Here is a 17,646-nt window from a genome sequence, read left to right on the forward strand (position 1 = left end):
TGAAGGTACAATGAAACATCAACCATTTCTTATAAAACTCGTATTAGTAATGCCTGAATACTAGTAACATGTTTAATACCAACTGAGCTTTACTATTATTCAAACAGTTCCAATGGTAAGTGAAACAAACTGTGAATCAAAGGTTCATGGTTTGTTACCTTCGGGAAAAAAAATTGCACTTTACATTTTCGGGCCGTTGGTGCGTTATAAGAGTTTGTAAAAATTCTCTCACTATTCGACCAGTTAGTGAGTTTGTTGTTTGGAATTAAACACAAAGCAACAAAATGGGCTACCTGTTCTCTGCCCCCAACAAGTATCGAAATTTGGCTTTTAGCGGTGTAAGTCCGCAGACATACCGCTTAGAGTAGCCCGTGTATTAGTAATGGGTGATATTAACTGATTTTCATTCTTTGTCTTCTGATCACTTCAAATCCATGGACGGCTAAAGAACGTTGTCTTAAAGTAACTTTTGAAATAAATTAAACAAAACGTATTTTCGTTAAGAACTGGGAATATATTTATTATTATTTTCAACAAGAAATTCAAAAGTATGACCGACTGTAGGAAGCTATTATAGACTTCAGTGATGTCGAGAAACCCACTTGTTGAGAAATTTATATGCAAAAACGGCTCGTTTGGGTTGAGAAAATATTTTACATAGAAGAGCGAACAACGTTTCGACCTTCTTTGGTCATCGTCACTTTTTTTGTGAACCTGACGATGACCGAAGAAGGTCGAAACGTTGTTCGCTCTTCTATGTAAAATATTTTCTCAACCCAAACGAGCCGTTTTTGCATATAAATTTCTATTATAGACTTAATTCATTTGTACGTGACGAAAAATATCTCTTTTAAGCGTTATATATGCTCAGCATAGCCAGGTGGTTAAGGCACTCGACTCGTAATCTGAGGGTCGCGGGTTCAAATCCCCGTCATACCAAACATACTCGTCTTTTCAGCCGTGGGGACGCTATAATGTGACGGTCAATCCCACTATTCATTGGTAAAAGAGTAGCCTAAGAGTTGGCGGTGGGTGGTGGTGACTAGCTGCCTTCTTTCTAGTCTTACACTGCAAAATTAGGGACAGCTAGCGCAGATAGCCCTCGTGTAGTTTTGTGCGAAATTCAAAACAAAACAATTAAACGTTATCAAAATAATTATCAGTTGAAATGAAAGATTGTCACTCAGGCTAAAGGTTGTGTTTTTAATCAGGCACAACGGGCTATCTGTGCTGTGCCCACCACGGGTATCAAATCCCATTTTTGATTGTCGTAATCCAGCAAACTTGATGCTGGCGGATCAATTTAAGAAACTGTAGTCTCTAACAATAATACCTGTAATATTGTTGTTAATTCCAACAAAGAAAATTATAAAACATTGTGTAATCTATAGTGTTTGTTTTATATAACATTTGTTGTTACGTCATAGAAAATATATGTTAAAACATTACACCAAGGGTAAGTTGTTCTTATGGTTTACTATACATTAGAACGAAAAAATTGTTTTACCTTTTGTAAAACTAATAACTGCAAGGATGGAACTCTTTATAACACCGCGGGTTCTGAACAACTTATGAAACCGAGGGTTGGGACCATTACTACACTAAACCCCCAAAACAAAGACATTTTTATATTCGTCTTTTGATTAAAATAATAGAACACTAAAAACTGAGTTTCGATATCAGTGGTGGACATAGCACAGATAGCCCATCGTGTAGCTTTGTGCTTAACTTTAAACGAACAAAACGCTGTGTAGGTATCGTAATTACTCTAGAAAGATTACTCATGAGTATTGATCAGTCATTAGTTAGATAAATTGTAAACCCGAGAGTCTCTTGTTCGAGTCCTATTGCCACACAGATAGCCCTCGTGTGGCTTTGCGCGAAATTCAAAACAAAACAAAACCTATTACCACAAAATCGCGTTTCTGAATTAGGAGTGTGAGCTACATTTCACTGTTGTATAAGACTTGGCGTTGGGTATTGTTGTCCAACCTGCCTTACTTCTAGTCTATCAGTTCAAAGTTAAGGACGGCTAGCGCAGATAGCCATTGCATACTTTTGCACAAATACCTGAAGTGAACAATCACGTGACTGCCTAACTTTCAATGTTCTTGTTTTCCCCAGTTAATTTTTGTAACTTAAAAAATGACAGGATTAAGTTAAAATCAGAGATAAAGTTAGGGTTAAGTTAAAATCAGGGTTAAAGTTGTGTTACTTAATTTTAAAACTTTTGTATTCGTCTTCCGAAACCGTTTATAAAAATTGTATGCTGTCTACACGAACACGTCAAGACACTTTTGCAACCTTTTTCGTACACAGATGAAGTATGGGGCAGAAAAACCCCTGAAAGCAATATATATTCTGGGATGTAAAAACCGAATAATTTTTATGACTTTTGCATATCGAGCTGTATGATTAATTGTTATCGTTGTATATATCCGTGTGGGTAAAATATTCAAATGAAAGTTCTGACACTAATATCATGAAAGACTTCCTTGAGACAGTCAAGTGTAGCCCAGTAATCAGTATAAAGGTTCATGGTACTAGTCCCTTTGTTACAAAAACGAGATTTTCACTCTGGGACTGTGAGTGTATAATAAGAGTGATGGTAGAATTATTCAGTTTGACAAGAGTATTCCAAGAAGTGGCGGCAGGTGTTGTTGAGTAGATTCTTTATCTACTATATCACTCCAAAAGAAAAGACTGATAGCACACATGGTCATCGAATAGCTTTGCGCGAAATTCATGAAGCAAAAATAAGTTCCTCGGTACCATATTTAATTGTAAGATTAATATATAATTTGTGAGATTTTACTTCACAATTAGCAAGTTAAATTACCTATTTATTAGTGAGTTAAGGCGTTCCACTCGTAACCTGAGGGTCGCGGGTTCGAATTTCCGTCGCACCAAACATGCTTGCCCTTTCAGCCGTGAGGGCGTTATAATGGTACGATCAAACCCACTATTCATTTCTAAAAGAGTAACCCAAGAGAGACGGCTAACGCAGATAGCCCTCGTGTAACTTTGCGCGAAATTCAAACAAAGTGAACCGACCAATATATAGATCTAATACTAGTCATAATCTCTAGTTGTTTTCAAGTATAATTAATTACACTTCTGTAATTAATATAATTACTTCGTATAAATAATTTAAGCATACAAGTATGAATTTTTCCTTTTTCACTGGATTGTATAAATTTTATTTACTAGCCTCTCCATAAGTTCAAAAATCCGATTTAGACAGAGTAAACTTAATAATGTTATCTCTATTCATTCGCTTGTGGATCGCTTTGTAAATATATTTCTCGAAATATCCAACAGACGGAAATAGCGTCACTACTTATCTTTGGCAAAAAACAATTATTACTGTGTCAACACGGCTTTCATGTTTTGGCGCAGAGATATAAGGCATAGGACTGCATTTTTCGTCAAAACATATTGTTGTTTATTTGTTTGTTTTATTTTGAGTTTATCATAAATAAGAATTTGAATTATAGGAGATTTTAAAAAGATAAAATCCGATTGAAGATCAAAGTTTTTTTGGAATAACTGACCACCAGACTCTCAATAGTAGTATTTAAGTTTTATTTGTTATAAAACTGCTTGTAGTTACAAATGAAAAGTATTACTGTTATAAACACACTGTAGCTTTTAAGAGAACTGCTTATAGACCTAAAAAGAAAATTTGGCATTAAAATACACTGTCTAGTTCTTAGAGAACTCCTTGTAGGCATAAATCAAAATTATCACTGTTATAATCACATATTAAATTTTAAAGAACTAATTGTAGACTTAACAAGAAAGCTCATTTTCATAATACACTTTATAGCTCTGAAATAATTGCTTGTAAGCCTAAGTGAAAAGTATTACTATTATAATTATCACAGGAAATTCTATTTATATAATATATCTTTTAATTCTGATAAATGAATTTATCTTAAGGTAAGATAAATGAATTACTGTTGTAAACACACTGCAGTTTTTAAACAGCTGTTTATATGCTTCAAGAGAACATTTTTTTTTTCACATAACTTTACTTCTGGGAGAAGAGCTACATGTCAACTTGAGTTGAAAGTATTACTGTTATAATTACAATGTTGTTTTGGCAGCTGCTAGGCCTAAGGTGAAAAGTTTTATTCTCATAATAAATTTATTATTTCTGAGATTACTGTTTCTTAGCGTAAGTAAAAATACTGCTGTAATAAACATAATATACAAGGAGCTTTCATATTACAGTTTCTAGTTCTTAGAGAACTGCTTTAGGGTTAAATCAAAATACTACGAACGCTATTACATAAAACAGATTTTGGTTTCTCGAAAACTGCTGACCCCGGCATGGCCAGGTGGTTAAGACACTCGACTCGTAATCCAAGGGTCGCGGGTTTGAATCCCCGTCGCACCAAGCATGCTCGTCCTTTCAACCGTGTGGACGTTATCATGGAACGATCAATCCCACTATTCGATGGTTAAAGAGTAGCCCAGGAACTGGCGGTGGATGGTGATGACTCGCTGCTTTCCCTCTTGTCTTACACTGTACAATTTAAGGACGGCTAGCGCAGATAGCCCTCGTGTGTCTTTGCGCGAAATTTAAAAACAAACAAACAATTCTTCTGGCCTTTCATTGCTCCATTAGGGACGGCTAGCGGAGATAGCCTTCATCTATGTTTGTGCGAAATTCAAAGCAAACCAAACCAAGTTATAGGCTTAATTGGAAAGTACATTGTTTTGAGCCTTTTTCGCTAAATTAGAAAACTACCAAAATTATAAACCTAACGGGAAAATCTTACTCATATAATATATTTTTAGTTCTAAGAACATTGGTTGAGAAATTTTCTCGTGATACTAATAGTATGTGAATAATATGTGTGGAACGAACTGCTACCTGTTATCACATTGTATTTTATAAATAATGTTGGTGTGGTGTTTGTCAGTGTAGTTTTTACATAGTATAGGCCTCAGTTTTGTGCCGGGTTTTTGAATAAATTTGGTATTAATTAGAAAAATGGAAACCAGATTCAAAGAACTGCTACCTGGTTCAGACCTGAAACGTAGTAATGTATACAAATAATTTAAAGCACTGAATGTTTAGTTTGTTTTTGAAAATTTAGCTCAAAGCTTCATAAGGGCAAAATGAGCTAGCCGTCCTTAATTTAACAGTGTAAAACTAGAGGAAAGGCAGCTCGTCATCACCACCCACCGCCAACTCTTGGGCTACTCTTTTACCAATGAATAGTGGGATTGAGTAGTGAATGTTTTCTGTATACAAATAACTAATAATAAATATCTAAATGAGCAGAGCTTCAAGTTTTTTAGTCGACATGATCGGAATTAGTATATCGTAAAATAACAATGTATATAACAGCACTGTGACTCTCTTTATCAGAGTATATCCCAGGCATCTATGTCAGAGTATTCAAATCTTTGGACAGTGTATTTGGTTGTCTTGTAACGCTCCAGTTTATACATGTAGTTGTTTTCTTTTGGTAATATTTCATTTCTAGTTTTTAATTATTTGTAAGAAATGTATTTTATTGTGAAATATTTTCGAGTTTATTTTCTTTGAGAATTCGTGTGGGATATTGTTTAACAGCATTAACATCTGTAATTTAGTAATGTCTATTTAAATGTGTCCATAGAGGGCGTCATCGTTGGTAAATACTTTTAATTTAGAAAAATTTAACGTAGCTGGAATTCTTCTAAGCTTTAGATTGTTAATTTTCCTGTCTGCTTAAACATGGCATAAAGCTGTCAAGTTGAGGAGCTATTTGTTTTATAATTCTTGTTTGGATAGAGATTTTGTAATATTTTTTTTTTCACTTTCTAAAGTTAATCTTATAAAACCTTGATAATGTAAAATAAATAATAATAACCGCATTTAGTAAGTAAAATAAATTTTCGTCCATTAAATCCAGCAAACGTATTTCTGAAAACGATCCCTGTAGATATTGTCACTATTTGCTCTCCTCTAGTGGCGCAGAGGTGTGTCTGTGGATTTAGAACGTTAGAAATCGGATTCCGATATCTGTAGTAAGCAGAGCACATGTGTGTGTGCTTAACTTCAAACATTGTCACCCTCCAAATATCTTTTGTTCACGTTCGAGAACTAGTTCTGAACAATCCGCACAAACGTATTGTTGCATCACTAATTTTCTGGTGACCAATAAGAATAAAGTAAAATTGTTGTTCCGTTTATTTCGTAAGTTGTAGGTTCGTTAATTCAGATGTTAGGCATCTAGATGTGTCGGTGTGTTACGTTACCGTAGTGAGGGCTAACTTCTAACTAATACTGTTTTTAGAGATTACATTTGAAAGAGTGACTCTGTCAAGACTGTGTTGTTCGCTTTAATTCACTCTGGCCACAATGTTTGAAAACATCTTAGTTTATTATGATTCTTCTTTGCTTTATTTGCAATAAATTCGCTTTTACCGGCCGCTTTGAAAGTTTCCGTTGAAGGGTAAGTCGTCGTTTTGTGTACATGTATGTTATGTTTCTTTTATGAAACGAAAGACGTTTGAACATTGAAGTATTGTTGTGAGTAAAACTTATTAATCTGTTTTAGTGTAATTAAACACTGCAAGAAATGCTGTTAAACTGTAATGTTTATCACGTATAAAAACGTTTTCAAATGTTGTTTTGGTTTTACTACAGTGGTAAAGATATAATAAAAACTGATAAACCAAATAAATAATCCTTTAGTATCTGAAAGAACTAAATTGGACTGTATGTCTGGTTAAAGAAACTAAGATTTTTAAATGTTGTGTGAGCGTGCAAATTATCGTATCTTTAGTTAACTTAGTCACTCTAAAGATCGGATTTCGGTACTCGTGGTGAGAAAAACACAGATATGTAAATTTGTGTTTAACAACAACTAAATAAATCAAATCAGTCTATCTTTATCAGCCCGATGACAGTCTCTCTTCCAGTGGTCCAGTCGCTAGTTCGTGGCTAAATAATGCTATAATCCGGGTTTTGATACCCGCGTAGTGTAAGATTTGTATGCAATTTTTCTATTTGATAATTTATTCATTCTGTAAGAAGTCAACTTTAATTTTCTTTAATTATTACTTGTTATTATTATTTTTATTTTGGCGATGTTTTATAGTTTTCACACCAATAAGCTACAACCACAATTTAAGTGAATTTGCTCATAAGGCCAAATACGTTTAATTGATTCTTGCAAAACTCTACTGTTCTCAGGAACGTACATGTTCCAGCCAAGACGGCGTGTACCAGGGAATACCGCAGACCTTCCGCCTTCCGCTATACACGTTTCCTTTTTATTGGGCAAGTGTGTGTGTGTTATTCCAAAAGAGTGTTTGTTTTTGAATTTCGCGTAAAGCTACTCAAGGGCTATCTGCGCTAGCCGTCCCTAATTTAGCAATGTAAGACTAGAGGGAAGGTAGCTAGTCATCACCATCCACCGCCAACTCCTGGGCTACTCTTTTACCAACGAATAGTGGGATTGACCGTCACATTATAACGCCCCTACGGCTGAAAGGGCAAACATGTTTGGTGCGACGGGGAGTCGAACCCGCACCTCTCAGATTACGAGTCGAACGCCTTAACCCACCTGGACATGCCGGGCATATTCCAAAGGCTAGATTCCTATACGGTACCATAAAACAGTTTTTACCGATCCAGGGGATGTATTTGGAATGTTTTTAGGGCACCACTGTGAACCTTCATTATCTCTACTTGTTTCTCTCATGAGACGCTGGTGTTACGTTTATTGTATTTTATTTGTTCTTTTAGAGCTTTAAACATTGTTTCATCGAAACAGGTTCCGCTCTATACATAGACGACGCACTTCGTTAAATGCTATACCTCATCAGGCTGTTTGAGATACAACAAACATTGTAGAGGTCGAAAAGTATTTATATTAGAAATATATATATAAGTAATTTTTTACATGGATATAGAATATTAACAAAGCTTGCAATATAAAGATTTTTAATAAGTCATCTAAGAGAAAACCGAGGTGAAATCATACTAACAAATGTGCGTATTCACATAACGTTGTTAATGGTAAGCTTATAGATTAGAAACTCTTGGACGCTCTGTAACTTTTACTTTATAATTGATATCCATATTCGTCTGTAGATTAACTATTATATTTATATTAGATATACAATTGATTTCAGTTTAATAAAGCCACTAAGCCCGGCATGGCTAGGTGGTTAAGGCATTCGACTCGTAATCTGAGGGTCGCGGGTTCGAATCGCCGTCGCACCAAACATGCTCGCCCTTTCAGCCGTGGTGGCGTTATAATGTGTCGATCAATCCCACTATTCGTTGGTACAAGAATAGCCCAAGAGTTGGCGATGGGTGGTGATGACTAGCTGTCTTCCCTCTAGTCTTAAACTGCTAAATTAGGGACGGCTAGCGCAGATAGTCCTCGTGTAGCTTTGCGCGAAATTAAAAAAAAACAAACGAACTTCCATTGTTAATGTGTTATTTAGCGCAAAGCTACACCACGTGCTAGCTGTGCTATGCTTGATTGTAGAATTAACGCGAAGCTGCTGGGTTTGGGGGAAGGGGTAGAACAGATGTCAGTTCTGTTTTTTAGTGCAGATAATTCTTTTTTTTCCCTCTGGCAACATAGAGAAAGAGAGAAACGAATAAAATAAAAGCGAAGTATTGCAACACATTCATGAGGTCACCGTTTCTCTGTGGTCAACATGAACATACGTATTTGATGCTGTAAGAACTATGTTTTATTATCAGTTCAGTTGTGCTATGTCAAAATGTTGGTGTTTAATCCATATTATCCAGAACATCTGTAGTTGTGACTTATCACCCATTTGTCTCCCGCATACATCGCATAAGTCACAGAAACTACAACCTCTTCCTCAATGACCTTATGATATCAAAAATGTTAACGTTACTGAGTTTGTATTGCATAGTTTCACTGCTGTATTTCTGTCCATTGTTATATTGTCTCGAGCCTTACGTTCACAAGGAAACGTTCCATTTTAAATACACAACTGTTATTCATTTTATTTGGGTATTAAGCCTGATAAAGTTAATCGAAACGCCACCAGATGGAATAAATTTGTTTCTATTTTAGTGTTCTTTCTACAATGACTTGTTACACTTAAAGAAAGGTATATAGAAATTTTACTCATGTATTATTTAAAAACTTCTAACCCTAACGATTATTTTGGTGCTTTCAACTTTATTCTATAAGGATGTGTTCATATAAATGTTAATTTCCTCATTATACATATGATGTATATGTATATGCATATGATGGTGTCAAATCTAATTGTTAAATTTGATATCTGTATTTATTTATAGACAGAAAACAGACATTCCTTTAGGAACAGATGTGACCCAAACTCACCCAGATCAAAAAGGTACAAGTTTGTTTGTAATTAAGCGTAAAGCTACACAAAAGGCTATCTGCATTGTACTCACCACGGGTATTGAAATCCGGTTTCTAGCGTTGTGAGTCTGTAGACGTACCGCTATAACACTGGACGGACAAAGATACAAACAAGTTTTCACTTTAGATATTTGTCCCATAAAGCCACCCGGAGAATACTTTTTAAGTGATAAACTAGAGGTAAGGTAGCTAGTCAACACCACCTACTCTTTGGTAGCTATTTACCAACGATTAGTGTAATTGACTATCTCATTATAACACTCCTGTGCCTGAAAGAGCTAGGTTGTTCGTTGACAGACAGCAATGTACTGTTGTAACTAGCGGGTGCGTATAGCTTCAACAGTGTACTGTTGTAACTAGCGGGTGCGTATAGCTTCAACAGTGTACTGTTGTAACTAGCGGGTGCGTATAGCTTCAACAGTGTACTGTTGTAACTAGCGGGTGTGTATAGCTTCAACAGTGTACCGTTGTAACTAGCGGGTGTGTATAGCTTCAACAGTGTACCGTTGTAACTAGCGGGTGTGTACTAATGAACTTATGTGATCAGCTTAAGTTGTACTACGTGCGATGATACTTTATAACGACACGTGCGATGATACTTTATAACGATACGTGCGATGACACTTTATAACGATTTTAATGCAGTGACGAAAACGATAAACCTGGTCGTGGAGCGACTTCAATTCCAACCTCTCAGAACGTTGTGTTGATTAATTTTGTTCTAAATATTTTAATACTTTTGAAACACGTATCTGAACTTTTTCTAATGACTCACGTGTTAACTTTGAACCACACATAAAGTAATATTCTACAGAAAGTATTTCAGTTTATTTATATCTGTTCACTCACACAAGCTTTGGAATATTTAAAAAAGCGTGTTTTTTGTTGTTTTTTTTGTACAACCCACGCCCTTCTTATGCTTTAGGTACAGCCACACTCAAAATCCGAACCTCTTAATTTAAAAATGCGTTAAAGCTTCTCAGAAGAGCTAACTCTTGCTCTGTTACAACACGAGTTTTGTATCATGACGTCAGTTATATATTCTATATATAGCACTTGATGACGTGGAAGCTCAAATATTCTTTCTGTTTATGGCAATCTTCGTAAGTTGGGTTGATTGATACTTTTAAGTAGGAGTCCTTGGACGGATTCCTGAATTTGTCGACCACTTGTAACACGTGTGGATCGACCTGTGATGAGTATTACATGGACTGTGTGTGTGCTTTTGGAAGCCACTTGAGGGCAGTGCTTGTTTGTTTTGAAGCAATCTGTATTGTGTGTTGATACATGCTGTAATACCACAGGCTGGGTGGCAGGTGAAACGTTTATTCATTGGTTGTTAGCGTAAAGCTACACAGTGTGCTATCTTTGCTGTGTGTTGATACATGCTGTAATACCACAGTCTGGATGGCAGATGAAAATGAAGTTTGATATTTAAAACCAAACAAATATTAATCCCCGAATCTGGTTTATGAGAAGATTGAATCTTACAGTGTGTTTTACAATATATAAATTTCTCTACAGGTAGTACGTCCTGTAATAAATTTATATTTGTGTTTGTTGTAGTCATACCTTTGAAGAGAAACTCTTTGTTCCAGTAATTTGTTTTAGTGTGTCAACGTAATTTTTTTTTAAAAATCTCGTTTCGTGTGTGTGTGTTTTCTTATAGCGAAGCCACATAGGGCTATCTGCTGTGTCAACCGAAGGGAATCGAACCCTTGATTTTAACGTTGTATTATTTCGTTTCTTCACCAAAACTTGAACGTAGAGGCCTAAAATATTCTTTGGTTCGCCTAATTCCAGATAAAACAGTGCATGCGTTTTTCTTATAGTAAAGCCACATCGGGGATTATCTGCTTTGTCCACCGAGGGGAAACAAACGCTATACTTTTGCGTTGTAAATCTGTAGACTTACCGCTCTCCCAGCGTGGGATCCCCACAACAGAAATTGTTCACAGAATCCATGATTGGTCAGTGTTGCTTGGAAGAACGAAGTATGGTGGTAGAATATATGCGGTTTGTTTGGTTTTGATATATGTTACATGTTAGCCAAACACCTAAAGTATTTTTAAAATATTAATAATGACTAAATGTCGAAGCCAAACCACTCATAAACTTTGTGATTTAAATAGTCTTTTTTGGTTAAAATTGCTTATTCACAAAATAGACGAAAACAATTTAAATCATATAGTAATTTCTCGTCAGTTTATATTTATATGACATTCTCGTTAGAAATTAACCCATGAGTACTTTGGACGTAATTGGTAAAAAGAGAAGCTATAAGTTTTGTATGTTAACATAGAGCTAATGTGAATTATACCAAACAATGTAACCTAAAACTTAAGTATAGAATACATTTTGTTGTCTCTAAATACGCCCCACAGCGATCCCCCGCTAGTAAGTTTTCGGAGTTACAACGCTAAAATCAGGGATTCGATTCCCCTCAGTGGGCTTAGCAGATAGCCCGATGTGGCTTTACTGTAAGAAAACACACACCCCCCACAGAGCTATGTTAAATATTCTGTGGTTCATTCGAGATCCTGACCACTGAATTTTGTGTCAGTTAAATTGTGTATGTGACCTTTTGGTATTAAATTGCTGAATATTCTCTTTTTGGTTCATAATTATGTATTAAAATAAAAACTACTGCTCTTTTCAGTGCTATTATTTTGACACATAGTTAATGCATATTGAAAGCATTCAATAAATATATTTTAATATCTCGAACATAAATAGTTATCGTTGCTTCTTAGTGTTGTATGTATTTACACCCTTTTAAAGCGGAGTTCTTATTATGACAGAAATCAGGTTTCAATACCCACGTTACACAAATGGTTATTTATACACCTTTGCGATTAATACCAAACAGACGGCAATGTACATATAGCGCCGCGTAGTGAGAAATATCTGTTTGCTCCATAAAATGCTCACTTGAAAACAAATTGTAACTAATCCTAACATTTTATTTATGTCGCATACTAACTTTAATACCCGTAGTGAGCAAAGCACAAATGGTTCATCGTGTAGATTTGTGGTTATTAATAACAAACGAATAAGTGCACTCTTTGAGTATGGAACAGTGATGCGTGTATGTAGATATTAACTATATCAGACCTTCTAACACGTAAGTAACTGCTTTACACGGGTGCTTATTTTTATCTTGTATGATCAATTTTTGTGACGTATTTACAAATTAATTCACGTTTCGGTGAAAGTAATGAACGTTTGTCTTCCTGTGTTTCGGGGGGAGGTCTTGAAACGTCGTTCAATAGCACTGACTGCTCCCAGTCATGAGTTAAGGAATTACTTTAATATAAAAACTTGGAACTATTATCACTCCCCCTACATCATACACATTAGAACTGGGAGCACGTGCCACAATATTTTAAACTGCGGGTCCTGAATATCGTTGTTCTCACAACATATTGCTGAGAAAGGTGCTTATTTAGTTTTTTCTGTACAGAACCTATATAAGAAAAAAAACATTTTGAAAACCATGTCGTATGAGATGTGCACGACATATGTAAAAAATTAATTTTGTTGTATACAACTTTTTGTTTTCTATGTATATTTTCTACAATAATTATCATTGTCTGAAATTAAATAATATTGTAAACTGTTTTTATTGGTCATCAGCTAGACAATTTTTATTCATTTTTGACTGTCCCACCCTCGTAATGTTTCGTATGTTCTGACATGCCTAATCAAGTCTGTATTCGACAGAATGAAGGCAAAAGACGGTGTGAATACATCAGTAAAATTGTATAACTATTATGACAAATGTTCAGGTAAATCTTTGTGATTCTAGTTCATTATTATATGAGAAACTTTTTTTTTTCTTATAAAAAAATAAGGTAAAGAAAGTCCCAATCAAACTGTATATGGTTTAACTTAGATGTAAAGTAACTATGGAGATTGTGGAAAACTGATATTATTGGTTTATGTTTATTCGTAATAGAGAAAGAAAATCAAGGTTTTTTTTTTTGTGGATTAAAAATATCGAGTGAAAACAAAATTGTTTCACTTCACTTTGATACATGTTAAGTAAAAAATTAATTTTCATTAGTTGTTTCATGTTTTAGTGGAACATTTTGTTCTGTTGTAATAGCTGTGATTGTGAATTATGTTAATGTTATAAATGTCACAGTTATAAGGTCAACATATAAAAACATTTATTCGAGGGTTCGATCTTTCCCTTTCGTGAAATTGCATGGCGAAGTTACGGTTAACAGTACAACATTGGGTTAGTAACGAACTGTTTGCAGGTGAAAGATAAACGTGTAGTGCTTTTTTTGTTTTTAATATGTCGTTTACAAAACTGTTTTTATTGCGTCATAAGTTAATAAGCATAAATGGTTTAATTCTGTATTTGAATGCTCTAGCTTCCGGGAAACAGTCCAAACAACCCATATAATTATTTTGATTATGAGGGAACGCTGAAACAATCCTTGTTTTAGTTTCCATTGTCCCCTAAATTTTGTATCCTTAGAGATTAACGGCTGAAGTAGTAGTAGTAAGAATCTCTCTTTCCTGATACAAACGTACATATTGGCTAACAGTCAAAACATACAGATTATGATTAGCCTTTACTTGACTCCATCAAGCTAGTGCACACTGACAGACATGCTTAAGAAAATATTACAATCTGGTTATTAAAAATAAATATCTCATTATTATGGTTCAAATTAAAACTTAAGATGATATACTTTTTACTCAGATGAATGTTATGAAACTTGAACAAGGTGTTTTTGTTTAAAATATACATCTTGCATGTTAACAACAATGGCAACCAGTGAAGTTAGAGTAATATTTAATTTAAAAGATCTGAGAGTCTAGACATGAAATACCCATGTACTTCTACAGATATGGCTCATCGAAGTTCTTCAGGAACCCCATTGAACTTGATTAAAAACTTCAGCCCTTCTGCTGGGATTCTTTCACCATGTGTTTTGACACCAACTTTCTGTCACTACAATGACTCTGACATGGAATCAGAAACAGACCAACCCAAGTGGCAAGACAACATTGACGTGGAAGAGTTGCATCTTATGAAACCAAAGGAAAAGAAGCGACAAGATGTGATAAGTGGTAAAACAACACCTTCCTTGTTCTAACTAAAAAACAACACCTTCCTTGTTCTAAATAAACAACAACACCTTCCTTGTTCTAAATAAATAAATACTGCAGTCTGCCAGGATTTCTATATTGTACTTTTATGGTGTGTAAGTTCATAATATATATATACAGATTAATTATTAAGTGCTAATCCAGAAAAGTTTTGTGTGATTTTCACAGACATGCATCACTTTTAATATATTTTTTTATTATTAGTATTATGAAAAGATAAAATAAATTTGGAATTGCAGTAGTTGATTGTTGGATAGTTGATAATCACAGTTGTAGTTGAATAGTATGAGTGTCCATACCAATAAGTATTTTTTGTAGTTGAATAGTATGAATGTCTATACCAATACGTATTTTTTGTAGTTAAATAGTACGAGTGTCTATACCAATAAGTATTTTTTGTAGTTGAATAGTATGAATGTCTATACCAATAAGTATTTTTTGTAGTTGAATAGTATGAATGTCTGTACCAATAAGTATTTTTTGTAGTTGAATAGTATGAATGTCTGTACCAATAAGTATTTTTTGTAGTTGAATAGTATGAATGTCTGTACCAATAAGTATTTTTTGTAGTTGAATAGAATGAATGTCTGTACCAATAAGTATTTTTTGTAGTTGAATAGTATGAATGTCTGTACCAATAAGTATTTTTTGTTGAAATTAAAATAGTGAAATAGGAAGACTTGTGCACATCTCCTTAAATTTCATTTATTGTTATTACTAAGATATATGATGTAATTATTAAATGTTTGTTGTCTTGCAGAACTGTTTCGTACTGAGCAAACTCACGTTCGGAACCTCAAGGTACTCGATAGGTTATTCTTCAGACCTCTGAAACAAGAACAGCTAATACCTTCAGACCTGCTTCAACTTTTATTTCCCAACTTGGAGGAAATGCTCGAAATACACGGTGGTTTCAACAAAATGATGAAAACTCGACATCAAGAAGAACCAATAATTGGTGATATTGGAGGAATGATGTTACAAATGGTAATTGATTTTTACCTGTAATAAACTAAGTTTTGATAGGTCATTCTTTACAGATGTCATTTCTTATCAGTTGTAGAGGAAAAGTTTGTACGACACAAAGAGAGAGAGAGAGAGAGAGAGAATAAACGATTTGATGGTAAAACACATTTTATAATAAGTACATTCTACATCAAGTTTTTTTTTCTCTCTCTAATAATTCTAATTATTTATAGGCTATACCTTTTTTGAAAAGATGATATGAAAACTGAAAGTAATATTAGGATGCTGAAGTTGCATTTATTTTGTTTACTCTGAATAAAACGAATGTAGTATTTCTACCTTTTGGGACAATTTTTCATTCATTACTTAATGTTTCAGTTTGATGGCTCTTCTGGAGAAAGACTCAAGAAAGCAGCTTCCATGTTTTGTTGTAACCAGTCAATAGCTTTAGAACAGTTAAAGGTCAGGCAACATAATGAAGAAAAACTTGCTCAGTTTCTGGCTGTAAGTATTTATATGTTTAAAATTGTTATTATAAAAGGCAGGACCGTTTATCCTGCTAGTAACTTATGAGCTGTACTCTGGTTAATCAGCACATTGTTACAGTCCATGTTGTAATTTGTTCATGCTCTGTCTAAATACTGTGTGTCTTGACAATAGCCTCTCTATGTTGTTTCCATTGCAGAAGTTTCTATTGTCAAGCTGTCGTGTACAAAACAGACCACTATTCCTTGTGTGGCTCTTGTATGATACATCAGTTTCCTCATGTCTAGTTTAATGGTACAACTGTACTGAAGTATATAGGTGTTGCATCTGGTGACTTGACAGGTATGTCTGTATGAAATAGCATGAATACACATTCCATTCTCCATCTGTTTGAAGTATACAGTGGTTTAATGAGAGGTGCAACTATAAACCTTACCTTTGTAGACTTGTACTGTATTAGCCTCGCTTCCAGATGGAGGACTTTTGTGACTTTGAGTATTGTTGACTTGTTTGAATAGGTGGATGTTTTTACCACTGACTATTGTATTCATGGAATCCTATCTACTGCAGGATGTCCAACGTTCCTATCATTTGGGTACTGTTATTGTAGGTCATTTTAGTTTGGTGTCCCAAGTTGATCCATAATCCTCTGTTTTCCAATGCTGTTATGAGGAAGGGATGCTCTCATCTTGGAAGTTTCAATTCCCTGATCTGAACATACCTTTGTGGTCTAATGTTATGAATACTTTGTCTAAAAATCTTATTACATTTCTTTCCACAAGCAGTCATTTTTCAGTAGTAATACACAATACCTACAACAGTGTTAATCCAAATGTATTTCTACTAAACCTTCCTATTCAACAACAGCTTTCTATTGTTTGAGGTTGTCGCATGACTTGATGATTTGACTTATTCCAAACCATTATAAAATAATTAAAGCAAACTAATGGCTTTAATTAAATGAACATTAGTTATTAATCAGTTATTATTCATTTCTTACATTCTAGTGATCATATAAAACGTGTTGGTTCTTTATGGGGAAATTAGTTGTTTTCTGAAGCAGTTATTAGAAAACATTAAAAAAATTGATAATTTTGTTACCAGTGAGCCTATAAAAACCTAAATCTGCATGTTGCAGCTCACGTTTTTCTTATTTTACATGTTACTGAAAACATTTTATTCTTTTAGGATGCTGAGATGGAGCCTCTCTGTAGAAGATTACAGTTGAAAGATATTATAGCTACTGGTTTTCAAAGGCTTACAAAGTATCCGTTACTCATTGGAAACATTGTGAAATATTCAGAACGTAAGTACCTGGATATGTAATTTTATTATCAAGTAATTTAACTGTATGTTTTTCAAAGTTAATTGAAGAAATAAGAAGTCAAAAGATTTACAAAGAATAGACATAAGCAGATACCAGCTACACTAGTTAGTCATTTTGTCGTTCATTAGAAGCCATGGTTATAGTAGTAGTTCTCACTTGGTGAGTGGGTATAATCTGTTTGATAAGTAACTCTTAAGAGATGTTCTCCTGTCTTCGGTGACTTTGAATATTAAATAAGTTACAATAGATTGTATATTTATTTTGATTTCACCGAATACTGTGTATGTATCTATATCTTTTTCATTTAGATTTTGTTAACATAGTTTATTTTTCCTTTATGTATGTGTAAATAAA

General features: G+C 34.3%; 1 protein-coding gene across 15 annotated transcripts in view; it reads left to right on the forward strand.

Annotated features, from left to right (window-relative positions):
- The first annotated feature begins 5,711 nt into the window (after nt 1-5,711).
- The window catches only part of LOC143234822 (A-kinase anchor protein 13-like), a 35,288-nt gene continuing 23,353 nt past the window's right edge, over nt 5,712-17,646 (forward strand). For 2 of the 15 annotated variants that reach the window (XM_076472478.1, XM_076472467.1), the window contains exons 1-6: nt 5,972-6,455; nt 7,199-7,285; nt 14,250-14,474; nt 15,274-15,500; nt 15,858-15,983; nt 17,154-17,271. In XM_076472478.1, the coding sequence (XP_076328593.1) occupies nt 7,207-7,285; nt 14,250-14,474; nt 15,274-15,500; nt 15,858-15,983; nt 17,154-17,271 (775 nt within the window). In that variant the 5' untranslated portion in view covers nt 5,972-6,455; nt 7,199-7,206. Of the gene's footprint in view, nt 6,456-7,198; nt 7,286-9,298; nt 9,358-10,496; nt 11,403-12,284; nt 12,511-12,740; nt 12,824-13,020; nt 13,175-13,487; nt 13,652-14,249; nt 14,475-15,273; nt 15,501-15,857; nt 15,984-17,153; nt 17,272-17,646 lie in introns of those variants that run through there. The other 13 variants (XM_076472469.1, XM_076472464.1, XM_076472471.1 and 10 more) reach the window with 13 other exon arrangements.

The sequence above is a fragment of the Tachypleus tridentatus genome, chromosome 12 (genome assembly GCF_004210375.1).
Source record: "Tachypleus tridentatus isolate NWPU-2018 chromosome 12, ASM421037v1, whole genome shotgun sequence".
NCBI classification, from domain to species: Eukaryota; Metazoa; Arthropoda; class Merostomata; order Xiphosura; family Limulidae; genus Tachypleus; species Tachypleus tridentatus.